Source organism: Microcebus murinus, chromosome 8, assembly GCF_040939455.1.
Source record: "Microcebus murinus isolate Inina chromosome 8, M.murinus_Inina_mat1.0, whole genome shotgun sequence".
In the NCBI taxonomy this organism is placed as follows: Eukaryota; Metazoa; Chordata; class Mammalia; order Primates; family Cheirogaleidae; genus Microcebus; species Microcebus murinus.
In genome coordinates, this window is record NC_134111.1 from 56037869 (window position 1) to 56065174 (window position 27306).

General features: G+C 35.2%; 1 protein-coding gene across 45 annotated transcripts in view; it reads right to left on the reverse strand.

The window, feature by feature from the left end:
• TTN (titin) overlaps window positions 1-27306 on the reverse strand; it is a 273099-nt gene that overhangs the window by 124806 nt on the left and 120987 nt on the right. For 11 of the 45 annotated variants that reach the window (XM_076005692.1, XM_076005688.1, XM_076005677.1 and 8 more), the window contains 45 exons: window positions 27098-27178; window positions 26839-26916; window positions 26508-26582; window positions 26263-26346; window positions 25919-26002; window positions 25616-25699; window positions 24289-24504; window positions 23257-23334; window positions 22973-23047; window positions 22678-22770; window positions 21882-21959; window positions 21515-21682; window positions 21215-21298; window positions 20955-21032; window positions 20331-20414; window positions 19992-20075; window positions 19701-19784; window positions 19223-19501; window positions 18806-18892; window positions 17612-17686; window positions 17353-17445; window positions 16744-16818; window positions 15981-16127; window positions 15305-15382; window positions 14293-14361; window positions 14054-14143; window positions 13619-13915; window positions 12767-12847; window positions 11884-11961; window positions 11259-11342; window positions 5505-5591; window positions 5309-5392; window positions 5140-5223; window positions 4841-4939; window positions 2668-2751; window positions 2499-2582; window positions 2298-2384; window positions 2099-2185; window positions 1903-1986; window positions 1734-1817; window positions 1518-1601; window positions 1297-1380; window positions 1088-1171; window positions 873-950; window positions 405-488 (listed from right to left, as the gene is read on the reverse strand). In XM_076005692.1, coding sequence (XP_075861807.1) covers window positions 405-488; window positions 873-950; window positions 1088-1171; window positions 1297-1380; window positions 1518-1601; window positions 1734-1817; window positions 1903-1986; window positions 2099-2185; window positions 2298-2384; window positions 2499-2582; window positions 2668-2751; window positions 4841-4939; window positions 5140-5223; window positions 5309-5392; window positions 5505-5591; window positions 11259-11342; window positions 11884-11961; window positions 12767-12847; window positions 13619-13915; window positions 14054-14143; window positions 14293-14361; window positions 15305-15382; window positions 15981-16127; window positions 16744-16818; window positions 17353-17445; window positions 17612-17686; window positions 18806-18892; window positions 19223-19501; window positions 19701-19784; window positions 19992-20075; window positions 20331-20414; window positions 20955-21032; window positions 21215-21298; window positions 21515-21682; window positions 21882-21959; window positions 22678-22770; window positions 22973-23047; window positions 23257-23334; window positions 24289-24504; window positions 25616-25699; window positions 25919-26002; window positions 26263-26346; window positions 26508-26582; window positions 26839-26916; window positions 27098-27178 — 4419 coding nt within the window. Of the gene's footprint in view, window positions 1-404; window positions 489-872; window positions 951-1087; window positions 1172-1296; window positions 1381-1517; window positions 1602-1733; window positions 1818-1902; window positions 1987-2098; window positions 2186-2297; window positions 2385-2498; window positions 2583-2667; window positions 2752-2862; window positions 2947-4598; window positions 4683-4840; window positions 4940-5139; window positions 5224-5308; window positions 5393-5504; window positions 5592-11258; window positions 11343-11883; window positions 11962-12766; window positions 12848-13618; window positions 13916-14053; window positions 14144-14292; window positions 14362-15304; window positions 15383-15980; window positions 16128-16743; window positions 16819-17352; window positions 17446-17611; window positions 17687-18805; window positions 18893-19222; window positions 19502-19700; window positions 19785-19991; window positions 20076-20330; window positions 20415-20954; window positions 21033-21214; window positions 21299-21514; window positions 21683-21881; window positions 21960-22677; window positions 22771-22972; window positions 23048-23256; window positions 23335-24288; window positions 24505-25615; window positions 25700-25918; window positions 26003-26262; window positions 26347-26507; window positions 26583-26838; window positions 26917-27097; window positions 27179-27306 lie in introns of all 45 variants that reach the window. The other 34 variants (XM_076005673.1, XM_076005672.1, XM_076005675.1 and 31 more) reach the window with 34 other exon arrangements.

Genomic DNA, 27306 nt, shown 5'->3' on the forward strand with positions numbered 1-27306 from the left:
CACCAAATACAATAAATACTAATCTTGATTTCTTCCTTTGTCGCAATGAATGTAGTCTCCTATTTTTGTGAAGATGCAATTTATCTCATTTGCACTGACTTCTGTGTCTACTGATTTGAGTCCTTTTAGTGTTTAATGTCATTTATACTCAGTAGTGCTCCCGTCTTACTTTCTGTGTACATTAGGGAAGTTTTGTTTAATACAGCTTACAATGACCTATGTAGATACTGCTGACTGATAACCCAAAATAGATTTGAGATTGGAGCTAATTTAGAATGATGAATTAAGACAAATAATCAAAGGATAGAAAGTGACCAAGAGATAATGAGTTGGAAAAGAAGAAGAATACAACTTAAATTAGAAATAGTCACAAGTGGCAAGCTCATTAATGGGCTCACATGTACCTTCTGGGGGAGGAGACTCCACTTTCTTGGGTACAGGAACAGCCGGTTTCTCTTCCAAGACAGGTTTCTTTGGCACCTCTGGCACTTTAAAGGTATTAGTTATTTTCTTACTTATGGGTAGTTGAGAAGTGCAAGAAATTTATACCACATCTACTTCATGTTTTGTTCAAATAACACAGGGACAGATCCAAGAACAAAATTCACAGTAAGGTCACATAGTGGGGAAGAAAATGTGGCCTATTAACAAAACCATATTAGTAAACTCTTCCAATGCTTATAATAAGTAAGTACATCAGTTTTTTTTTTTAAGTCAATGATGTTATCAAATATCACTTAAACTCTAAAAATCCAGAATTACAGTTTGTGGTTATGAATATAAGAGAATTGGCTAACAAAGGGTTTGATAATAGGTGATTTTTGAGACCAAGAGGGAGGGTTTTTCTGCAGAATCTCATTAGTGGCATGTACCTTTAGGTGGTGGGACTTCTGGCTTTTTGGGAACAGCTACTTTCTTTTCTGGAACCACTTCTTTTGGAGCTTCAGGCACTTTAAAGATATTAGTATTTTAACATTGTGAACAATCACCAGTAAACATTCATCACATTTACATAGAGCAAAACACTTTAGGAGTTGGAGCTGGCATCCACCTCCCTCAAACAGCGCATAGCTACGTGTACGTGTACCTTTCGCAGGTGGGACTTCTGGTTTTTTGGGAACCACACGAGGCACCTTCTTTTCAGGAACGACTTCCTTGGGCGCCTCAGGCACTTTAAAAGATATTAGTAGTTTTTAAACTCACAGGTTCAATGACAAATGAAAACCATAAAGTAGAACAGCAGAATATAACATTTTTAAAGACATTTTTCGGTAGGAAGTTAGTAGCAATGGATACCTTTTGCTGGCGGTGGTTCAGGTTTTTTGGCAACAACAGCAGGTGGTTTCTTTTCTGGGACAGGTTTCTTAGGTGGCACAGTCACTAAAGGTATTAGAATTTATGTTTGAGAAGCAGTGAAGAGAGCAAGAAAACAGGACAAAAATTCAGAATGCCCAAAATTGTCAGGGCAAGAAGGGGAGAGAGTGGCTACTGTGGCCTGGCAGCCGCTTGCCATGTACCTTTCGGGGGCTCGACAGGCTCCGGCTCTTCCACAACTTCCTCTGGGGGCTCTTCCGGGACAATTTCCTCAGGCTCCTCGTACACTTTAAAGACATGAGCTCATTTTAACGCTACAATTGACTAAAGTACATGAAATATTTTGCAAAAATTTTTTTGCAATACTAAGGAGAGAATTAATTTTTTTAAAAATACTGATTTGAATAGTGTCATATTACCTTCAGGGGGAGGACTTTCCGGTTTGGGGGGAACAACTTCAGGCACCTTCTTTTCTGGGACAGCCACCTTTGGGACCTCGGGTACTTTAAAGATATTAGTGTTTTCATAAGATTAGACAAAGTAAAGACAAAGAGACAGCATCAAATACAGCAAGATGAGGGTGACTACCTTTTACAGGTGGAACTTCAGGCTTTTTAGGAGGAGCTGCTGGTACTTTCTTTTCAGGGACGACTTCTTTGGGAGCCTCTGGCACTTAAAAGACATTAGTGAGATTACATTTAGGAGTTAGGAAGACCACTAGGACAAAATATATTCAAGAACAGAAAAGTCAGATCTTCTGAAACCTAAGGTCAGTGACGAATACCTTTCACAGGTGGTGGGACTTCTGGCTTTTTAGGAGGAGCCACTGCCACTTTCTTTTCAGGGACAACTTCTTTGGGAGCCTCTGGCACTTAAAAGATATTAGTGAAATTACATTTAGGAGTTATGAAGACCATTAGACCAAAATGTATTCAAGAGCAGAAGACTTAGATCTTCTGAAACCTAAGGCCAGTGACCAATACCTCTCACAGGTGGTGGGGCTTCTGGCTTTTTAGGAGGAGCCGCTGGCACCTTCTTTTCAGGGATAACTTCTTTGGGAGCCTCTGGCACTTAAAAGATATTAGTGAAATTATGTTTAGGACTTAGAAAGACCACTAGGACAAAAGATCTTCAAAAGTAGAAGAGTCAGATCTTCTGAAGAGCCTAAAGTCAGTGACAAGTACCTGTAACAGGTGGGACTTCAGGCTTTTTGGGAGGAGCCACAGGCACCTTCTTTTCAGGGATGACTTCTTCAGGAGCCTCTGGCACTTAAAAGATATTAGTGAAATTACATTTAGGAGTTAGAAAGACCCCTAGGCCTTAGATCTGAAGACTGAAGTCAGTGACAAGTACCTGTAACAGGTGGTACTTCAGGCTTTTTAGGAGGAGCCATGGGCATTTTCTTTTCAGGGATAACTTCTCTGGGAGTCTCAGGCACTTAAAAGATATTAGCAAAATTATATTTAGGAGTTAGGAAGACTACTAGACATAATATCTTCAAGAGCTGAAGAGTCAGATCTTCTGAAGCCTAAAGCCAGTGACAAGTACCTGTAACAGGTGGGACTTCAGGCTTTTTAGGAGGAGCCACAGGCACCTTCTTTTCAGGGATGACTTCTTCAGGAGCCTCTGGCACTTCAAAGATATTAGTGAAATTATATTTAGGAGTTAGGAAGACCATTAGGACAAAATATCTTCAAGAGCAGAAGAGGTAGATCTTCTCAAGCCTAAAGTCAGTGACAAGTACCTGTAACAGGTGGGACTTCAGGCTTTTTAGGATGAACCCTGGGCACTTTCTTTTCAGGGACTTCTTCAGGAGCCTCAGGCACTTAAAAGATATTAGTGAAATTACCTTAAGGAGTTAGGAAGACCACTAGGACAAAATACCTTCAAGAGCAGAAGAGTTAGATCTGAAATCTAAGGTCAGTGACAAATACCTGTAACAGGTGGGGCTTCTGGCTTTTTAGGAGCCACTGCTACTTTCTTTTCAGGAATAACTTCTTTGGGAGCCTCTGGCACTTAAAAGATATTAGTGAAATCATATTCAGGAGTTAGGAAGACCACTAGACCAAAACATCTTCAAGAGCAGAAGAGTTAGATCTTCTGAAGCCTAAAATCAAGTGACAAGTACCTGTAACAGGTGGGACTTCAGGTTTTTTAGGAGGAGCCATGATCACTTTCTTTTCAGGGACAACTTCTTTGGGAGCCTCAGGCACTTAAAAGATATTAGTGAAATTATATTTAGGAGTGATTAAGACCATTGAAATAAAATACTCAACAGCAGAAGAGTTAGATCTTCTGAAACCTAAGTTCAATGACAAGTACCTGTAACAGGTGGGACTTTTGGCTTTTTAGGAGCCACTGCTACTTTCTTTTCAGGGATAACTTCTTCAGGAGCCTCTGGCACTTAAAAGATATTAGTGAAATTACCTTTAGGGTTTAGGAAGACTACTAGGACAAAATATCTTCAAGAGCAGAAGAGTTAGATCTGAAATCTAAGGTCAGTGACAAATACCTGTAACAGGTGGGACTTCTGGCTTTGTAGGGGGCACCAGTGTTCTTTTCTTTTCAGGGATAATTTCTTGAGGAACTTCAGGCACTTAAAAGATATTAGTAGTTTTTTCACTTAGGTTAATAAATAGACTAAAAATGTTTGTAAGAGCAGAAGAGATATTTCTTCTGCAGAATAAGGACAGGGGTGAAAAACAGCTGTGACAATTGGTGCTTCTGGCTTTTTGGGCAAGACCTTGGGAACTTTCTTTTCTGGGATAACTTGGGGAACTTCAGGCACTTGAAAGATATTAGTAGTTTTACACTTAAGTTAATGAAGAGAAATGGACTCAAATCGTTTTCTAGTGGCAGAAGAGATGCTTCTTCTGCAGAGTGGAGTGAAGGCTAACATGGGCCTCCTGGTTTTGGGTCAGGGCTGTGAGAATTTTCTTTTCTACAACTTCTTGAGGAACTTCAGGCACTTGAAAGATATTAGTAGTTTTACACTTAGGTTAATGAAGAACAATGCACTAAAACCCGTTTTCAAGAGTGGAAGAGATATTTCTTCTGTGGAATAAGGTTGAGCTGAGCTGACATATACCTGTAACTGGGGGGGCTTCTGCTTTTTTGGGTGGAGTCTTGAGAATTTTCTTTTCTGGGACAACTTCTTGAGCAGCTTCCAGTACTTGAAAGATATTAGTATTTTTAGAATTTATGAATAGTGAAGGCATCTATTACAATAACTGTGGGGAGTACAAGAAAATATTTTTTCTTGACAGAGGAGTGGGAATAAATACCTTTTGCAGGTGGGGCTTCTGGTTTTTTGGGCACTGCCACAGACACTTTCTTTTCAGGTACAACTTCTTTAGGAGCTTCAGGGACTTTGAAGAAATTAGTATCTTTTAGTTAGAACTATAAAGGGGGAATATCGACAACACATTTACCCAAGCAAATACAATTTGTGAGACTCGCAGACACTTCTATACACTCTTTCCCCAGCCCCCCAAGCATGTGACAGGCAACACATAAGGATAAATACCTTTGGGAGGTGGAGCTTCTGGCCTTTTGGGAGGAGCCACTGGTACTTTCTTTTCAGGGACGACTTCCTTTGGCTTTGGCGGTGGCGGCACCTCAGGCACTTCAAAGATATTTGTAATTTGTGTTTAGAAAAGGTGAAAACAATTGATGTGTATAGCATATAACAAGATATTTTGAATAGCTACTGACATTTTATTCTTTAGAATTACATCACCGTTTATGTACTAGGATTTTTAGATATAATATTCTAGTTAACATAACAGTTATTTTTCCCCCTAGTTTGTACAGCTTTCGCATTACCTTCAGGGGGAGGACTTTCCGGTTTGGGGGGAACAACTTCAGGCACCTTCTTTTCTGGGACGGCCACCTTTGGCACCTCGGGTACTTTAAAGATATTAGTGTTTTCATAAGATTAGACAAAGTAAAGACAAACAGACAGCATCAAACACAGCAACAGGAGGGTGACTACCTTTTACAGGTGGGACTTCAGGCTTTTTAGGAGGAGCTGCTGGTACTTTCTTTTCAGGGACGACTTCTTTGGGAGCCTCTGGCACTTAAAAGACATTAGTGAGATTACATTTAGGAGTTAGGAAGACCACTAGGACAAAATATATTCAAGAGCAGAAGAGTTAGATCTTCTGAAGCCTAAAGTCAGTGACAAATACCTTTCACAGGTGGTGGGACTTCTGGCTTTTTAGGAGGAGCCACTGCCACTTTCTTTTCAGGGACAACTTCTTTGGGAGCCTCTGGCACTTAAAAGATATTAGTGAAATTACATTTAGGAGTGAAGAAGACCACTAGACCAAAATATATTCAAGAGCAGAAGAGTCAGATCTTCTGAAGCCTAAAGTCAGTGACAAATACCTCTAACAGGTGGGACTTCGGGCTTTTTAGGAGGAGCCACCAGCACTTTCTTTTCAGGGATAACTTCTTTGGGAGCCTCTGGCACTTAAAAGATATTAGTACTGTTACATTTAGAAAATACAAAGAAGACTAGATACACTGAAACACTTTCAAAGAAGAGCTATTTTTTCTTCCCCCTAAGTCTGAGATCAGTGGTAATAAGTTTGTATCATGCGCAGTGCTCTAGCCTTCTGAAGAGCTTCTGGTACTTTCTTTTTGGTGGCCACTTCTGGAGCTTCTGGCAGTTTGAAGATATTAGTAAATTTACACTTGAGTCACAAGAGTCAACACAGATAAGAGTCACATTTACACATCAAGGCTAGAAAGTGGTCCTTTCTATCTCCCCACCTCCCTGTCCCACCATAAAGGGACAGTTAAGAATTTATCTGTGACAGGCACGTGTTCAAACATTTGGGGAGGACGCACTTTCTTTTCAGGGACAACTTCTTTGAGAGCCTCCAGCACTTTAAAGACATTAATATTTTTTCATTTAGGAGTTACAAGCATCAGCACAAACAGAAGACACATTTATACAGGAAAAGACATTTGCCCACCCCTCTAAGCTTCCAGGAAGATACCTTCATCAGGAGGGACTTCCAGCTTTTTGTGAGGAACCACAAGCGTTTTCTTTTCAGGGGCAATTTCCTGAGGAGCTTCAGGCACTTTAAGAAATTAGTATGTTTATGTTTAGTGTTACGAAGATCACTAGGAAGAGCAAAATATTGTCAAAACTACAGGAGCTAGTTCTTGAGCCTGAGGGCATGGTGACTTGTACCTTTAACTGATGGAGGTTCTCTCTTTTTGGAAGGAACTCTCTTTGCAGGAAGAACTTCTTGAGGAGTTTCAGGCACTTGAAAGATATTAGTATTTCACATTTAGGTGTTAAGATGATTAATGAACACAGTAACCGCAATAAGTTAGCAAATGTAGCAAACTTCTCTTTCGGTCTGTCCTCCCTTTGCTCCACCACTAGACTAAGTCTAAAGAGTTGAATGGGATCCTGGAGAAGACTTGTTTGCCCTCCTGTAGCACTTAGCAGAGCTCACGAGACATTGTATTCCCTCCTTATTTAACAAGTATTTGTTGAATGAATATTTTTACTAGGAGGGTTTTCTGTTTTGGCAGGGCCACAGATATTTTGTTTTTAGAGTAAACTTCTTCTGGAACTTCAGACACTTTAAAGATATTAGTACGTTTATATTTAGAAGTTACTAAGAGCACTAGAAAATCTGTAGTTTTAAGAGCAGAGGACAAATAATTTCTTCTGCATCTGTTCAGAGGTGGTATGTACTTTTCATAGGTGGAGTTTCTGGCTTACTAGGAATATTCTCAAATACCTTCATTTCAGAAGCAACTTCTTTCGTAGCTTCTGCTGTTTTGAAGATACTAACATTATGTTAATAGTTAGAGGTTAAAAGAATCCATGGACACCTTAATCACATGAACTGAGCCAAAGTGATTCTTCTGGCTACGAAGCTGCTTCCTTTAAGAATTTGATGAGATTTGAAATCTTGAGGAGAGAAATTAAATCTAATTTGTCTTTGCTTATTATTCTCTAGCTCCCTAGCACCTTGTTCATAATAAGCACTTATTAAATGTTTGTAAATGAATGAAGGAAGGAAGGATGGGATGAATGATACCTTTACTGGGAGGTGTTTCAATCTCAGGGGGAGCAGCCAGGGGTGTCTCCTTTACAGGGACAATGTCTTGAGGCGATTTGGGCACTTTAACGACATGAATACATTGTACTTCGGAGTTAGGAAGGGCAGTAAAGAGTTTCAGTCACAACTGGGAGACTTCTCCCACTCCCTTCCCCAGAATCTGACTCTTTGGAAGCAGTGTGAATACTTGGTTATCAGTAGCTGTTTTCTTGGTCACCTCAGGCACTGTCAAGATTAGTAATTTTATTTCTTGGCATGGTAGATGTATAGAAAATGAGATCATGGCAAATAGAAAAAATTGATTACAATTAATAGGACACATTCAGCTATTAGTTTGAATGGAACAAATTATAGCCACTTTCTTATCTTCTTTTCGAACCCTCACCTTAGGCATGTCAAAAAAAGTGAGTGTTTTTCAAGGTTAGGAGAAAGAAGAGCAACCGAAACATTCCAGACTGAAAAAAAATATGCCAATGTATTTTGGATATTCTTTAAATTACAGGATATCGTGGGCATTATGATGAAATTATTATTCTGGAAGTTTTAAAATTTTATCATTTATGTAAAAATATTAAAAATTGAAAAATGTATGATGCTTAAAAAATAAGACTATGAAAGGAGCAGATGAGTATTTAGACAGCGTCCAGCTTTAACTGGGATTATTTTTGCCTTGGCATTAGTAGTCTCTCAGGTGGTGTAATGTGGTAGAGATGATAGTACAGATAGATCAACTTCACATTGAATAAAATGTTTTGCTTTCTTTAAGTCACAGTTTTCTAAAAATATTTCTATGATATTTAAGTCTTATGGGAAATCAGTTATTTCATATGCTTGTTTTTTAGCAGTTTATTTTAATAGAAAAATAATTTCAACAGGTTGATATATTATATCCTGGAATCCCAATGCCATGGAAGGGTTGAAATACTGACTGACAGTTCACCTCTGTCATTTGGTGGCACTGATTCCTGCTTTAAAGGGAATGGGTTTAGCCAATTCAATATAGTTCTAGGGTTGTACATTTCATAAGTGGTCTCATGTAGATATTTTTCTAACTAGTCTGATTTTTCTTTTTCTTTGAAAAGGAGACAATAATAGCTGTTTCCTATTGAAGAATCCATCCAGTAACATTTGGTCATAATATGTATACATATTTCCTGTGGAGTCCTCATAGATAAACTATATAGCTTAACCATCTTTATGTATATAAGTTAAAGATTTTTTTTCTTTCTATTTTCATGAATGACTCACTGGGATATGTATATATCTGGCAGAGCTTCTGCTTTGTGGGATCTAGCTCTCTGAAATGATTTCCTTGGTAGCCACTGGGGCTTTAAAGATGTTAGTATTTTTATATGTGTTAACCGCAACTACAAACATGAAATAAAAACTTGTACCTGCTGCTGGTGGTGTTATTCTTTTAGCAACAGGAGTTTGTCCCTCTGAAATCACTTCCTTGAAGGCTTCAAACTCTTTAAAGATATTAGTATATATATTTTTTAATTGAGAAAAATTGGCATAGAGGCATACTAAGAAAGTTAGTATATTAATAGATACTATAGCTTTAAGTTAGAAATTTTATTTTTGTTCTAATAGTTTATCTTTCTACATTATATGAGTGAGACTTGACTTCTTGGGGGCAAGTTGTACATTGTTCATTGTACATGGGCATGTCAGATACTTTAAAGATATTAGTGTTTTAGCATTAGAGGTTGTGAGAATGTACATTAAATACTAAACATGTTGCAAACTGAAGATGATAGATTTTCATAACTAGAGAATTATACCTTTAGTTGGAGGATATTCTGGAATTTCAAGAACAGCCTCAGGTATCTCCACCTCTGGTAAAACTTCTTCGATTAAATCAGGCTCTTTAAAGATATTAGTAGGTTTACACTTAGAAGTTGTAAAAAGAATAAATTATATAACATGCAATTCTTGAGTCTTATAGCCAAAGATATTTATCTGAGTTTGATGTATTTGAAATATACCTTTAGTTGGTGGTGTTTCTCTCTTTTTAGGAATAGTCACATATATTTTGTCCTCTGGAGCAACTTTCTTGGGTGGCACAGGCACTTAAAAGATATGAGTTTTGTGATATTTATAAATGGTGAAGAAAAATACTGAACTTTTAAAATGAACCAAAAAATAAACTCTCTTCACTGGATCATTGGTGTTATATACCTTTTGCTAGTCTGGTTTTTGTCTTTGGAGGATGAGTCACAAGTACTTTTTCTTCCAGGACAGATTCTTCAGATGCTTCATAAACTATAGATATTAGTATTTATACAATTAGGAGTGTTTCACCGTGGGTAAAATATAGCATTAAGAAAAACATAACACATAACACACATTCATCGCCTAAATTAACAGTAGCACATAGAGGCAAATTAGTGACAAGAATGCATTGGTCAGGAATAAGCCTCATTCCCAGTTTTATGATATAGGACTCTCAGCATTTCTTTGTGATCATGATAATAAAATTGAAAAAATCACCAGCCAAGGACTATATAATTCTTCATTTTGCCTGTGGAAAGTTATTGGTAAAACTGTCTTATTGGTGTTATTTTTAATGGATTTGTGCATAAAGAACAGGGTAGACATTGAATTGCCAATCGAGAATTAGCCTCCTATATTTAACTTACTGGTAATTCATGCTAAGCCTTTTCCTTTTCTAGGAGCCTAGTTATCTGTAGTTTCAAATCACATTGAATTTATGGCTTCACAGTTTAATATGAATTTGAAAACCACTTAGGGGTTGGAAGCAGAAAATAAAAATAAAAATGATTAAATATTTGGAAAATAAGGTAAATGAAGACAATAAAGAATTTCTCTAGTATTTAGAAAGGAAGACTGGCTGATAACAACAACCAAACTTAAATATAGAGAGGGTATTCAAAGGAGAGAGTGATCATATACTTTATTCTAACCTAGTATAAGACGGTGAACAAACAAAAAAGAGGAAAATAGTCGAACTTTAACAGAAAGTTTTTAGATTAAAAAAAAAATGGAAGAATGTCCTAACTACTGCCATTTTTACTATGCAGATTATTGAATGGTATTCTACTCAGAATATTTTACCATTCAGATTATTTTACTGTTCAAATAACTTAATCCTCATTTTGTATGAAAACCAAACCAAACAAAAAAGCCTTGATAATTCGTTTGAGATTCTAGTGGCCTTGTAAACCTATGGTCCTTTGAGCAGCATTGCCAAAATGTTTCCAATTATAGTTGTGAAGAGCAAAGAAATAATGGCAAGTATTTTGATTTTTACAAAATTTAATTAAAATATTATCATGGAGTTAGTTACTGCATGGTCTGAGAAAATAAATAGCTTCAAAGCAAAAGATGCTTGTATACAGAACAGGTTAGGAAAATTACACAGGACAAAATGACTTTTCTAAAATCAGACAATGTTATAAGTATGTTATTTCTTTTTTAAATTGGTGAGGAAATATATCTTGTCTAAGCTACTAGCCATTAAAACCATTTAATCTGAGCCAAATATTTTTGGCTTATTAGGCTTTTACAAGAGATTAGTATATTGTATTTACTTTTTATTTAAAGCTGTGAAGACAACACAGTGAATTTAAGGACACAAATGAAACCAAAAAGAACCACCAATTTTTCTACACTCACTGTATATCTCTGTGTCTTCAGAAAGAACAGTAGGTGATTTTTCTTCTTGAATATGTTGCTTAGGCACCTCGGGAACTTTAAAGATATTAGTATATTAATTGTTATAAACAAATATAAGATACAAAATACAGGGATTTAACATCACACACATTCACTTTAAATCATGGAAAACGAAATAAAGAGTTATTTCATGTTGTGATTAGAATCACTGTATACCTTTAGTTGGCGGAACTTCAGGCTTTTTAGGAACGGCTTCCCGAACTTTTTCTTCTGGAACAATTTTCTTGGGTACTTCGGGTGCTTTAAAGACATTTATTTGTCTTATTTTTAAGAACATCATAATTGAGTATAAAATACTAAGACCAAAAAGAGACATCTAACACGGAGAATGTAAAAAATTCCCAAATTATAAGTTAACTATAAGTCAAATGCATAATGAATGCATTTTCTCTGGATTGCTTGTCAACGAGTTCTTGATTTGTGATATTAGAAACACTTTGCTCTTTGGAGACGGTATTATTTTCTATTGTCGTTTTAGAACATTTTTATTTGTTTTCAGAATTACTTCACAAAAGCTTCCAAAATATTTTCGAAAGAGAAGTTAAGAGGCCAATATTGTTTAATTACTGCTTAAGAGGATCAATATAAACAACTTTTAGGCTTATGTCTTGGTTCTGAGACGGTCGTCACAAAAGGGAAGATTATGTTATAGAACATTAATTGAAGCTTATGTCATTCATAGCCATCTTGTGGCACTAAAGAGAGAATGGTCTCTCTCTTCTCCGTACTAAGTGAATAAAGAGGGATTTTATTTTGGTGGTGAATCGGCAAAGGCAGGTACCTTTAGCTGGTGGAACTTCAGGTTCTTCAGGAACATACACTTTTTCTTCTGCCACGATTTTCTTGGGCACCTCAGGAACTTTAAAGATAGTAGCAGTGATTTCTTTTACTTTCAAACATTCTTTTAAGCACAAAGAATTTTAACGAGCAGAGCATAAGAGATGTGTGAACACAGAACAGAACATGGCCACAATATAAAATACAGACATCACTTTATGAAATAAATTACGGTATTTAAAATGAGTTGAATTTTAAAACAAAGATGACAACAAAAACCCAAGGGAATTTCCCTTGTTAGAATAGTAAGAACTTGACAAGAAATATGAACAATACACCTTCAGCTGGTGCTATCTCCAAGCAGAATAGCTGGTACTTTCTCTTCAGTGAGAGCTTTCTTACATGCTTCAGAGACTTTAAAGACGTAAGTTTATAGCATTTATTAGATGCTGTTTTTTTATTTCTATTGTGAAATTCAAGAGATTTACAAAAATGAACAAAGCAGGGACATTAAACACATATTCACTGTATATTTATATTTACTAGATTAACATAATTAATAATAAACAGAAAAAAATAAGTTCATCAACAAGCCTGTTAGTGAATATATAATCAAATAGCACCAAAGAAGGCAACCTAGGCACACTATTTGGTTAATAGGGATATCTGCTTTGGTTGCTTTAGGTGTAACAATAGTGACTTCTTTTTTGGGCAGAATTTTCTTTGGACCTTCAGCCACTTTTAAAGATATTAGTTTGCTTTAGAAATTCCCAAAACACAAAACATAGAATAAAAACATCAAGTGGAATGCAAAACTTGTACTTGCAAAGAAAACAAAGTGCTACTGTATGTAAAGTTAAGAAAGTAATTTTTCACCAATAAGATACCTTTAGCTGGTGGCTCTTTTCGAGGAACAACTTTAGTGGGTGGCTTTTTTGGAGGGATGATTTTCTCAGATATCTCAGGCCCTTCAAAGATATTAGTATTTTGGTTTAGAATAAACTCTTGAAGTATTTGGAGCATTACTACTAAAGTTAGTACAATGAGGGCTCACAAAATGCTTTATCTATTTATTTTGAATTTATAATATACTTACTTTCAAAAGCGATTTAATTTTGCTAAATATCATCTATATTATAGATTTACTACATATACATATATTCCTTTATATTACACACATATTAATTTGGGTATTGAAGAGAATCATTTGTGCTATGGTTTATCCTCAGAATGTACTAACATGCATTACCAACACTTCAACTTCCTTAATGTTATTTCTCTAATGAAAGTATCATAAAATGACAAAAGCTTCTGATAAGTAACTATCAGTTGTGAACAGTTAACTGAAATGTTATCAAAGCAGTGGTTATTTGGCCTGAACATGTAAATTCCTCAGTAAAAACTGAGGAGTTTCTTTTTTCACTTAACCGATGACACTGGTCAGTTATTTTGGTACCTGCAGCAATCCTGTAACATTCTTAATCAGATTTTAAAAAGAATCTCTAAATTCATACAGTGATCTTAGATAAGTAGATATCAAATTTACTATCTTGTCTACTAAAATTATACTCTGTGTGGTTAATTTCTACTCAATATTAGTCCTTGTATCAAACAGTTTAAACTCATGCTTAAAATATTTCATGGGGTTTCTAACATTTCAAACTGAACACAAAATATAGTTTCAAAGGAAAGTTAGAGCAAGACATAAGAATTTGTAATATCTGCAAAATTCCCTATACCTTTAGGTGGAGCTTTGGGTTTTTCATATACTTCCACTTCTTCAGCCTCTAAAACTTCAATTACTCTATGGACTTTTTCAACTTTGTGTTCTTCTTCAAATCTACGTTCTTCTACTTTGATGAATTCTTCTACTTCATGGAACTCTTCTTCTTCGAAATATTCTTCAACTTCATGGAACTCTTCTTCTTCAAGAGCTTCCTCCACTTTTGCTTCTACTACTTCTAATTCTAGTCTTTCTTTTACTATTTCCTCTTTGCGGAAGGCAACTGATACTTTTTCTTCAACGACAGTTCTCCCTGAAAGAGCATCTATTTTAAGAGTTTTATTTTTTTAAACACAGAACAAAGATATAAATTCAAAATATATATTTAAAAAACCTGAAAAGAGGCTTGCATGCAACAACACATGAAAATCCAAGATATTTCCCAAAATACCTTTAGCTGGGGGAACAGCTTCTTTTTTAGGCACAGGGACTTTCTTTTCTGGGATTTTCTTTTCTGGGACTTTCTTTTGTACTTCGGGCACTTTAAAGATACAGTTTTAATATTTAGGACAGTCAAGAGCAAGCTTTCATAGACAGAAAACATCAAAAACAATCAAGACAACAAAACATATAAAAGTTTTAATGAAGAAAGATGTAAGAGGAAGTTCGGGTTTAAAAGAGATGATGTACCTTTGGCTGGGGGTGCCTCTTTTTTCTGAACAGGAACAGGTACTTTCTCCTCAGGAACCTTCTTTGGCACTTTAAAGATATTAGGCATTTTAGTTAGCTGACAATGCTCAATAATAAACACGAAATATAAACATTAGAAACAAACATCAACATTACAATAATCAAAGTGTCTAAGAAATCACTCTGTACTACTGGACAACAATTTTAGAGGCAATAAAGATACTTTCCTAAATCACTCATTTGTGCTAACATACCCTTACAAGAAGACATGTCCACAAAGAACCTGTGCTATTCTATTTTTTTTTTTTTTAAATAACAGGGATTACCAATATTGGATCTACTTCTACTATTTTTAATTTGATGAAGGCTTTTTTTGAAGTGATTACCATTATAGAATACTTAAGCTCTGACACAGCCCTCATGTTCTGTTGGGTGCTATTGTATTTGCTGAAGAGTTTACTGTAATAATTACGGCATAATCTAATTGCTTAAGAACACTATCTGGAGCATTCACTGAATTAGGAAGCAATGAAAAGTAGACATTTTGTAATAATCTTGAATGCTTAGGCTAAAGCTTACAAAAGGGACATGAAGCTCTTTAAAATAGTTATTATCCAAGCATTAAACCAGATTTTTTTGATGAAACAATAAATATATTAAAAATAATTATAATACATAAGAAAACTCGATTTAGGTAATGGAATAAAATCTAGAAATAGAATGGGGGGAAGAAGGATGCATTGTTATGCATATATGTATAGAGACATATACTATCACATTAAAATTTGCATCTATTAAGAAGGTTCTAGAATATTCACATACAAAGACATACACACATAATCATCCATTAACATTCTAGAAAAGATTAAAGAAATGGAATGAGTTATATTTTTATTAGTCCTTAATCAGTTTGCTATTTAATTGACTATAAGAAAAGCAGTGATAGAAGACACATTTGCTTTTTAGAAAGAAAATGAATATGATTAAAGATATTGATCAGGATTTGCTATACCTTTAGCTGGTGGTGCCTCCACTTTTTTAGGAACAGGAGTAGGCACTTCAGGTACTGTTTTCTTAACCACTTCAGGCACTTAAAAGATATTTTATGGACATTTTGAAAATGACAGGCAATGAACAGAACAATAACACCCATATACCAATAAATAAACAACACAAAACATTGATTTATTCTAAAAAGATATTAGCAATCTAAATGATAATGATATATTTGGAGTATGTATTTGACTCTAGAAGTGTCAAGGATGTTACTTAGCAATCTTATAAGCAAATAACCCTATCAATTATGCAAATAAATGTCATAGTTTTCAGGAATAAGTTAACACTTATTCTAAAAAGTGAACACTTTCACAACAGAAATAGATTTCCCCCCACATTAATATTGAAAACAAAATTCATGATTGAAATCTAGGAAGTGGGAGGCCCTACTAGGGCCTGGCCAGAAAAAATTAAATTGCCAATGACAGAAAAGTAATCTCTCATTTTTAGTTGCACTGCAAATTCTGCAAAAAATGGGAAAAAAGGGACACATAAGTTCACATGCCAGGAATAGTTAATAGTCAATTTATCATTGATGCGATGTCAAAAAAATATATTGGCGAATGCTAGATTTAAACGATTTCGAGAAAGATTTGGAACACCAAATGTCTAACTAGTAAAAGCGGCTGTACCTCTAGGTGGCGCCACTTCCTCAACCTCCTCTACGCTAGGTGGTTCCTCCAGAAGCTCTTCTGGAGCCTCTTCTTCTAGAAGCTCTTCTGGAGCCTCTTCTTCTGGAACCTCTTCTTCTGGAATAGGCTCTTCAGGCTCCTCAAGAACTTTAAAAAGATTATCATGTACATTATTTTTATAATTCTTTTGAATATTAGACTAAAATGATATATCTGAAAACTACTCAGCCTTCCAAATGCTTGTGGAAACTACTTCTTAAAAAAAACAAAACCTATTGGGTCTTCAAAACATGTTAGGTCCTTCCTAGTATTTTAGATCTGGAAAGAACTCTAGAGAGTTAATTTAAAATTGTTATTATTTTTTAAAATAGAGGTGGGCTTATTTGAAGTCAGACAGCCACTTAGAGGTAGAAGTTAGATTTTCTGCACCAGTTACTCAGGCTTAACTAGAATGTCTCCTGGAGAAGCTTATTTTATAATTGCCAGCCACGTCATTTGATGGAAAATCTCCCAGAGCAAATATAGTTTCCCTTTAAAAATTCTCATTAAAATAGAACAAATAACAAACAAACAGGGTGAATATGCAACAAGGAGACTCCACTAGTATTAGTTTGCCTGCCCAGTTTCTATTATGTAAATAGTAATTTCTTTTAAAGTCTGAATATGCTTATTTACTGGGGTGAGATGTACAATTACTTCCTTCAAATATTAGACAATGATAAGACTCTAAAATTCTATTTTTCTTAGAAAGTCATCTATCTACCTTCAACTGGTGGAACTTCCTCTTCTTTAGGGGGAATGATTCGTCTTTCTTTCACTTTCTTAGGTGCCTCAGGAACTTAAAAGATATTGATTGTTTTAAGCATTTAAAATGCAAGAACCAAATAAGAATACATAAAGACCAAGTTTCCCATTCTCAACAAAGAAGAGTAAATATCACATTCACAAGATAGAACATTGACATTTCACAAGACCAGTTAATGAGAGAAGACTAAAGAGATTTTTTGGTTTAAGATTAGGGTCCATTAAAGAGACAATCCATCTTTTACTGCTGGAGCTTTTTTTTTTTTTTTTTTTTTAGGACAAGAAATGGATACTTCAGGGACTAGTTTCTTAGTTACTTCTGGCTCTTAAAGATACATAACTTCCATATTTATTTTTTAGAAACAACCATACATAGAGAAACAACATAAAATACATCAATACAAAGTAGAAAAATTCACACACCACAACCATGAGTTTAACAGAGTCACAATGACGAGTGTGACTGACAGACCACACAATGCACACATTTATGTTGAACGTTCTGTGTGGATAGCACCAGAGTTCAACATCAGTGCAGGAGCCACATCCCTGTTACGGGATGATGTACCTTTGGCAGGAGGAGGCACTGGTTTAAGAACAGGAAGAGGCATCTTCTTTTCTGGTTCTGGTTTCTTGGGTATCACAGGTTTCTTTAGTACCACTTTAAAGATATTATTTTATTTTATAATTTCAGTTTCACAAACACAAAGACAATAGACACAACAACAATATAAGTTGCATTAGCACATACTAAAACAGGGTGTTTTTGACTTTTACAGGTGAAGGAAAGAAATGGCAGCGTCTAATTGGCTCGGGAAGAGTAATACCTTTGGTGGGAGGAGCTTCCTCTTTCTTGGGAACGGCCACTTTCTTCTCTGGTACCTTCTTCTTAACTTCGGGCACTTTAAAGACATCATTTTATGACAAGAACTTATTTTGAGGGATTAAAAGAGAGAGAAACCAAGAAGTTCCCACACACAGAAAGACCAACATGCAACAGTTGCTCAGGACAGGTCTGTGATGCAAGTTGGGATCCCAAATATTAGGATTTTTAGAACAAGGGATGAGCCACATATTTGACTATCAGAGGACAGATGCTATCATTTCACACATTTAAATTTCACTAGTAATTTATGAAATCATTGTCTTTAAAGTATTTCTGTTCCTTGAAATCCAATAAAGGATCAGCTTTATGTTGTCATTTATTATATGACTATATAGCCCGATGGAAGGGTTAGGCTTAATTTAAGCAGTGATACCATCACCTTTTGCAGAAAATGTTATTGAGCTTTAAGGCATAAATATATTCATTCTGTCTTATACTATGAGCTGATTGAATATGCTACATTTGGATATATTTGTTCAATGATAGACTACTTTTACACCTTTATGTTATCCTCACAATATCTGAGCCCATTAGGAGTGATATTAGTATACCCACTTCAAACATAGGAGAGGAGCTTGAGGCTCAGATTGGTTAAAGGACTTGCTCAGAGTAACACAACAAAGTCCAAAGTCAAGGCTAAAATCAAAATCGGTTGGGCTGCCATTTATATATATGTATCAGAAGACATAAACTATTACTCAGTGTTTTGATAAATACATTCATCCTTCTTTTTTTCTTTTCAGCCTGACATTACAAAGGCCTTTAATATAAATGGTTGAGGAATGAAATTTAAGAATATTTATTCATATGGTTTTCAGGTAATTTTTTTCTATATATAATTTTGCTTTGCAAAATAGCCACATGAAAACTATGATATTTAATAAAATTATAGGAAATCAGGTAGAACTTTTGTGGCAGTTTTGGGACAATACTTCCTTTCATCTTTGTTCTTGAATACTGCTTTGCATTCAGTGAAAAGAAATAGATATCAAAGTTCTTGAATATTTTTAGAAGTAAAAATGTAACTATGCAATTGCTCATTTTATAAATATAATTTTTCCTAAAATTCAGTTTCACCATAGTTTATCTGGCAAAGCTATAGGTGAAAACTGTGTATTCACTTGGGGAGGTGTACCTTTGGATGGTGGTGGAGGTTCCACTTTTTTAGGAGCGGGAACAGGGACTTTCTTCTCTGGTACAGGTTTCTTTGGTACTTCAGGCACTTAAAAACATTTCATTTTAAGATATTAAAAACCACATATACGGTGTTATATATGTAACAAAAAGACACATGAGAATAAAACCACGAACAACTAAACAACATTTGATAGCATGAAATTTGAAAAGACATTTAGATAATTTACAATAGACAGATACACAAAGCAGACAGACACACAATAATAAGAGACACACGTTTGGAACGTTTTCTAAGATTTAGATGGTAGACAATAAGAGTAAAGCATCACAGATAAAATTAAAAACGAACAAAAAGATGAAAAAGCAGAATTCAACACAAAAGAGGCCTTGATGTCTCCAAGAAGAGCTGCTATACCTGGTGCAGGTACTGGCACCTTAGGTTTAATTTCTGGAAGAACTTCTTCAGGTATGACTTCTTCTTCCTCAGGTACATATTCTTCCTCCTCAGGAGGAACTTCTTCTTCCTCAGGTAGAATTTCCTCTTCTTCAGGAGGAACTTCCTCTTCCTCAGGTAGAATTTCTTCTTCTTCCTCAGGTGGAACTTCCTCTTCAGGAACAATTTCTTCCTCAAATGGAATTTCCTCTTCCCGAAGTAGAGCTACAGGAACTGGGACTGGTTCACGTTTCTTTGGCACTTTAAAGATATTTATTCAATGGTACAAACATCACTTTTATATAAAATATTTAAGACAAGAAAGCAAGAAAAGCAAATATTCTGTGATCATAAAGCATCAATTACTAACATAAATATTAAGCATCAATAATGGTTAGTGAGGCTGTATAACACCAGTTAGTTTCCCTTTATACTCTGCTTCTGCTAGAGATTAATGTACCTTTGGGTGGTGGAGCTTCCACTTTTTTCGGAACAGGTATTAGTTTCTTTTCTTCTGGGATGAGCTTCTTGGGTACCTCTGGCACTTTAAAGATATTATTTGTCTTTAAGAATGTGTTCTTATATAATGTCTTAGAGTAATAGATAAGAAAAAGAATCACAAAATACCTGACATATTTATAGCCAGATAGACGCTTTTAGAAAATATGTACTATTAGGGGGGACTTTGTATGTGAATATACATAAATGTGAGTTTTTTCCCCATGCGTTATAAAATGATGAAATGATGTACCTTTCGCAGGTGGAGCCTCTACTTTCTTCGGAGCAGGAACTGGCACCTTCTTCTCAGGCACAGGTTTCTTGGGTACCTCTGGCACTTTAAAGAAATGATTTAGAGAAAAATGTTATACAACATAAAAATATTGACTCCAAGCATAGTTTCAAAAAAGATTAGGATAAGGTAATAAAAGCACGCCAAAGAAATTCCCAAGAAGAATTTTATTTTTAAAGTAAAATCTTTTGTTTTCCCTGAAGAGTTGCCTCCTTGAAGAGCATAGAATTGAACCAGTTACATTTTTACTCATATGCAAATATAAAATAAAAATTTTTTCAACATTGAAAGTTCATGTACCTTTGGCAGGTGGAGCTTCCACCTTTTTAGGAACTGGGACTGGTACTTTCTCCTCCGGCACAGGTTTCTTGGGCACTTCAGGAACTTTAAAGATATCAAATAGAGTTAGTGTCACATTTTTCACCCATAAATAAGAATTTAAGGCCAACAATTTCAGGCCTTTATTGAAGTATCATAGATATTTTAATGATTTCACTTTAAGATTGAAAATTATAATAGCCACACAACAATGGTCAGAAAATACATAAAAATTAAAACAAAAAACACCAAAAAAAAAAAAAAAAAAAAAGAGAGAGAGAAAGAAAGAAAACACATGGACTGGTGGTAAAGACAATGCTTGTGAAATGATGGTTTTGTCAATTTTGATACGGCCAAAAGAATTTATTTTACATGAAAGAATTTTCCACTAACGAGGAAGAGCCAAGCATTAAACATAAGCATGCTTTGATGGTAACATTCAGAGGTAAATGTGTGGTAAACTGCTTCTGTAGCCGGTTGAGTGGTTTTGTTTTGGCATGAATACTGTTAATACCGTCATGGGGAAAGGACTGCCATTCCTCACCACGTTATGCTACTTGGGTGAATGATTATATTATCCTACTGATGGATTATAACGGTATGTACCTTTGGCAGGTGGAGCCTTCTCTTTTTTAGGAATAGGCACAGGAAGTTTCTCCTCTGGCTTCTTAGGAACCTCAGGCACTTTAAAGATATTGTTTATTGTTACGTTTTAACTACTAGTAAAAACACATCCACATAAAGCACAGTTCACGTTTTTAAAACAGCAGCACACAAGCAGTACAAGGTTCTGTACTCAGAAGATAGTTAATTATTTATAGGCAGACTAAGCCTCCGCTAGACTCATCATTTGAGTGGTGGTATACCTTTTGCTGGTGGGGCTTCCTTCTTTTTGGGAACAGGAACAGGTTTCTTCTCTTCCGGAACAGGTTTCTTGGGTACCTCAGGCACTTTAAAGATATTAAGAATGTTGGGAATGTTGCAGAAAAGATATAAAAATGTGAAAAGCAGCTGCAGAAATGATACTTCAGCATTTAAAAGTGACTGCTTCCAAAACAAGCAGAATTGCCCATCCCTAGTGCCAACGACCCCCAGAGTCTGACCAAGTCAGACGCTCAAACTCCACAGAGGCTGCCGAACATCCCTTTCCAGGAGACATCATCTACCTTTGACTGGTGTCACTGGCACCACTTCCTCCTCAGTTATGGTCTCCTCTTCTTCGTGAATGTACTCCTCCTCTTCTTCAACATATTCCTCCACGTGGGTTACTACTTCCTCTTCAAAGGTTTCCTCTTCAAAGGCAACCTCTTCCGGTTCTTTAGGCACTTCTGGCACTTTAAAGATATTATCTTTAAGTTGGACATTTGCCCATTGTGCAGCAAAATTAAGACTTTTTAGAAACAGAAGCCCATTTATAACAGAAGAAAGAACAGGCTTTACCTTTCCCACAAAAGAATTTTCACACATAGAACTAAACATGACCTTAACACCAAAGAAGACAAACAATACATTAAAATGAGTGGCATTAGGTACCTCTAACAGGTGCTGCTACTTCTTTTTTAGGGACAGGTACTTTTGCTTCGGTGACAACCCTCTTGGGCTTCATGGGCACTTGAAATATTAAGGAAATTTTATTGTCAGAAACAAGCCACCCAGTCAGGGCTTGTTTTCTTTTACTTTAACTAGATAGCATAATGTTGGAGCTGTCTCTAATCTGACAGATATGCAATTATTCATCTACAAGAAACTTTATATTTTCCATGGAAAGGATCCTGAGCTTCATATAAATATAAATATTAATATATAGAAGTACTCCATAAATGTGCAGTAACAGAGTCCCAGTATGAAAGGATGGTTAGTGCTCAAGTATTTCTGCTTGTAGGAAACACCCTTTCTTGAAAATTTAAATTTATGTCTGGGTAGATATAGTTCCTAAAATAGCAGGGAAGTTATTTCATACTTAGTATAAAGCAGGAAAAAATGATTGAACACTAAATTAAACAGTATTCACTGTTGTATCATTACATCAAGTTAGGTAAATAAGGAATACACCAAATAGCCACTGATTTTAAATTCAAACATACTGTTTTATATGTACTGTAGCCATGTGGCAGTACACAGCCATTGTCTAAGAGGCTGTGGATATATTTTGAAATAATTTTTCCTTTTAAAGGTAACATTGTCTTCTTATATTCTTAGATTTTGACATACAACATTTTTGTAACAATTAACTTAAAAGATATGAAACAACAAAAGAAAGCAAAGCATAGCTACGTTAATTTCAAAGAGGCAGCATAAAAGACCACAATCTAGGAAGGAAATTATATACCTTTAGCAGCTGGTTCAGTCACCTGTTCTTTTTCACGTTTGGTAATTGAAATATGTATTTTTTCCTCAACAACTTTCTTTGATTCTTCAGTCACTTTAAAGATATTAATTGTTAAAGACCATTAAAACCAACACCATGAATACAGTGGAATCAATACACATACAAAACTGACAGGTAGGAATCAGGACGATAACAATCTACTCAGTAAAAACAGAGAACATCACGAGAGAGTAAAACACGATCACAGAACATAAGTAACGAGGTTGTTTTTGGCAGTTATAACTCCTTCATGTACCTTTGGGTGGTGGAGGTTTGAGTTTCTTAGGAATGGGCACTGGTACTTTTTCTTCAGGGACAACTTTCTTTGGCACTTGAAAATAACAATATTAAGATATTTTAAAACCTGAACCAGATTTCTCAAGACCAGTAAGAACAAAAAGTTAAGAAATACAGTGTACGACATAACATTCCCAAACACACACGTGATTTGTACGCTGCCACATCAACATATATGTATAGCATGACAGACATGTAGGAAACAAAGGTCTCTGACAACTGGTAATGTTTTGCTCACTCTACCTTTAGCTGGTGGAGCCTTTGGTTTTGCGGGAACTGGTTCTTCTCGCACAGGCTTTACAGGGACAGGCTTCTCAGGTTCTTTAAAAGTACATACAAGGTATTTAATGTTGGACTTTAGAACATAAATAAAAAATATTTCTTAAGTGGAATCACTTCTTTTATCTACAGTCTAACCTATAGTGGCAAGAGGTCCAAATAGAACAAGCTCTAAAAAACCTAAACAAGCTTATCTTGCCCCTTCTTCCTTGCTACTTACTTTAATTAGGTAATTGTAACTCTCCCTTACGTATCTCTTACATATTAAATTTCTCGTTTCAGTTTAGGTAGACAAAGTGATGGCTAAATCTCCTCTCTCTTTAAGATTGGTTCATAATGCTATCTGTAAAACTACATAGAATGTCCCCAAAGTTAGGCTTATGAAACATCAGAAATTGAATAAGTGAAATAACATTGACTCATTTCAAAATTCCAACAGAAATATATTCTTTGAGTAAAATAAATCAGTTCTTTGGAACCAATAAACTATATGCTTACAAAGTTGGGCTTCATTGGGTAGAACACAGCTGTGTGTATCATCTTTCTTGTCTGTGTTTACTTTTGAAACAGTTGTCAAATTTCAATGATAGGAACCCTGAAGGTGGTATATTTTCTTAATATCTTATCATGCTATTAAGATAATAGCACATTTCAGAATAAGGGATGCTCAGAAATTTTTGAGCATGTACTAGAATGATAATGAGTGCTTGAAGGTAAACTCTCAACCTTTTTGAGAAAGAAACTTGGTGGCATTTGCTATTTTGCATAGGAGTAAAAATGAGGGGAGAAATAGATTATTCCTAGAACCCAAGTCTAACAATAACCTTAGGATTTATAGAGATTTTCCTTCTAGAATTTATCCAAGAAAAAAATATGAATTTGTAAAATGAAACAAAATTCTTTCCAAATTTGTTTGGGCATCTAAATTTTTGTATTTTCTAGAAATGGAATTTGTACGTATTTAATGTGGTTTTGCATTTGCAGTTTTGCTCATACCTGTGATATATTCTTCATGCTCTTTATATTCTTCATAGTGTTCAAACTCACGTTCTTCATATTCTTCATACTGGTCATATTCTTCTGTGGGCTCATACTCCTCATATTCTTTATAATCATATTCTTCATATTCCTCATATTCCTCTTCCCGTTGTACTGAAACGGCTTCTTCTTCTCGGGTATAAGACCATTCTTTCTCTTCTTTTATAGTCACTTCTAAAATAACATTGACAACAGACAGTATTTTACTTGAAGCCCAGTTAGACATGACAGTAACAACGTGCTTTGATTTTATTCTTTTGTGATGGCCTCATGTCCTGGTTATGGGAGACCCTGACCGTCCTTTGCTGGTCAAAGCATCATAGGATGTACAGTTAGTAATTGTGATTGCAAATGTTAGATTCCTGCCTTTCATCAACAGTAACCCAATAAACTATAGGAGTCAAATTGGGAACCAGCAGGCAAAGAGTTGTACAGTTTCATGCTTCATATTAATAAATCAAGGCACAATCTCCCTTTAGCGGGATGAGGCTCTCTTTTTGGAACTTCAATGGATATTTTTTCTTCTTTTACAGTTCTTTTTCTCAATTCAGTCACTTTAAAAGAATCATTATTAAAAGTGAATTGCAAGAGTCTGAAAATATATGTGTTAAGAGAAATTTTGTATAAACAATCCAAGGACAAAGACAACTATCACTGTGTCTGTTTAAACTTTCCATTTAAATGACAAGAAAAAATCAATTGACTTGGAAATAAACATAGTCTAATATACATATAAATACTTTTTGAAAGCTACTTAATGCTTCAAAGACACTGAATAATTTTAAGAAGATCAAGTAGTATTTATAAGAGAGTTAAAAAAGACAATTAGACAGCATAGTCAATGACTATCGGCTACGTATGTGAGCATTAGACAGAAACTTGTGTTACAGAAGTAGTTTCTTCACCTTCATTTTAAGACATTTTCATAAGCTCTAATGGCACAGTGCAGAAGATGTAGGATTTAAAAAATTAAAATTTTCATCAAAGATTGCCACATCAACCAAGCATTTAGGCAGATGAGTTTAGTATATGGACAAATAGACATATTAGAGGACAAACACATTTTAAGAAAAACTATCTACATATATTTGGGAAGCTTTATTTTTTTTAGGAAAAAAAGTACTTTTTGGTAATTAGAAATGTTTAGTTTAGAAGGGACATGAAATAACATACTTTTATTACTTTATAATATGCATGTAAGTTATTTTCTCTAATGATCCCAATTACACTAGATTTGTTTCAATATCTAGATGCTTATTTTATTTTTTAAAAAGAGCCAGTATACCTTTAGCTGGTGGTTCCTCTTCTCTTTTAGGTTTGAGTTTGGGAACTTTTTCTTCTGGGACAGCTCTCTTAGGTTCTTTGGACACTTTAAAGACAGATTTCACTTTAAAAAATTGTTTTCCTCATTCAAAGAATGAAAAGGCAGTCATACAGTAGTCACCCAACAGAAAAGAATTGACATTTACATTATTTCAAACATAAAACAACTATAACAATGACCACAAAAGCAACACCCATAACTAGTGTATATGGTAAAGAGAATGAGATAAGTACAATATTGTGTGTAGGGAAAGGGCTGATGTACCTCTTGCTCTTGGGGGCTCTTCTTTTTTAGTTACAGCAACAAGAACTTTTTCTTCCTGGGTAATTTTCATGTGCCTCTCAGTCACTTAAAAGATAATTTTAGGATTAGGGAGTTATATTACTTAACGTGGGGTTTTTAAAAAATACATCAGCCAGAAAGTACTATGATTTTAGAATAGAAGAATTTACAAGGCACATACAAATAAACATCACACCCAAAGACACCATCGCCACCAACATAGACTAATAAACTACATATAAAAGGTGTGACCCAAAAGACAGAAGCAGAGAGAAAGAAAAACAAGACTTAAGTTTCCAGTTTTTGTGCTGGACGATTTTGTTTACCTTTGGCTTGGGGAGGTTCTTCTACCTTAACCACTTTTGGAGGAACTCTTTTTTCCAGAACTGGTTTCTTTGGCTCTTCTGGCACTTAAAAGATATCAGGCAACATAGTCAAACGTACAATATGAAAAACACTATACGTAGACACACTTATTTTCTTGTTCATGTTATAAAAATTTAAAGACTGTATCAATTTAAGGTCAAAAAAAGACAGACATTCTTGAAGAATAAAGTAAAATCCAATATACCTTTAGCTGGTGGCACCTTTTTAGGAACTGCAACAACTTTCTTTTCTGGCACAGTTTTCTTAGGTGCTTCAGGAACTTTAGAAAGAGTAGGTTTAAGAACATTAGTTTGCATTACATAAGGAGTGATACAGTTTTGGGGCCTAGAAGTTACTTTTTGAAAAGATCACACATGTGCACAAACATTAACGACTATACCTAGTAAAAATGTTCATATGTATGTGCTGACAAAAACTTAGACAGTTATGCAAACCAAAGGAAGTTTGCATATAAGTATGCAAACTTATATCTGTTAAGACAAAGTGTCATCTCATTTCTTTGAAAGAAATTGTACCTTTAGCTGGTGGAGGCTCCTCTACTTTAGCAGGAATTTTCGGTTTCAGTATAACTTTCTTCTCATGCTTCTCAAGCACTTGAAAAAATTATAAAATACACTTGTAGAAATGTCCAGATTGTTTTTTACTAAACATATAAGGAATCTTTTTATTAGACACAACATGTGTTGACATTGGCGACATAGACAATAAGTTAGCTACAAGAGAACATAAAGGATGTGGCAAGCCAACAGAGGGATAGTTTAAGAGTCGCTGTACCTTCGGTGGGTTCAGCTTCCACTCTCTTAGAAATAATGTGCAGCTTTTCTTCCACAATATATTCCTCAGGTGCTTCCATCACTTTAAAGACATCAATTTTAAAGAAGATAAATTATGGTGTTTTTCCCTGTTTCATTTTAGCTGCAACTTATTACTTCAAAGAGTAATTAAAATTGCAAATGTTTAACACTCGCCAAATCCCTGATCAT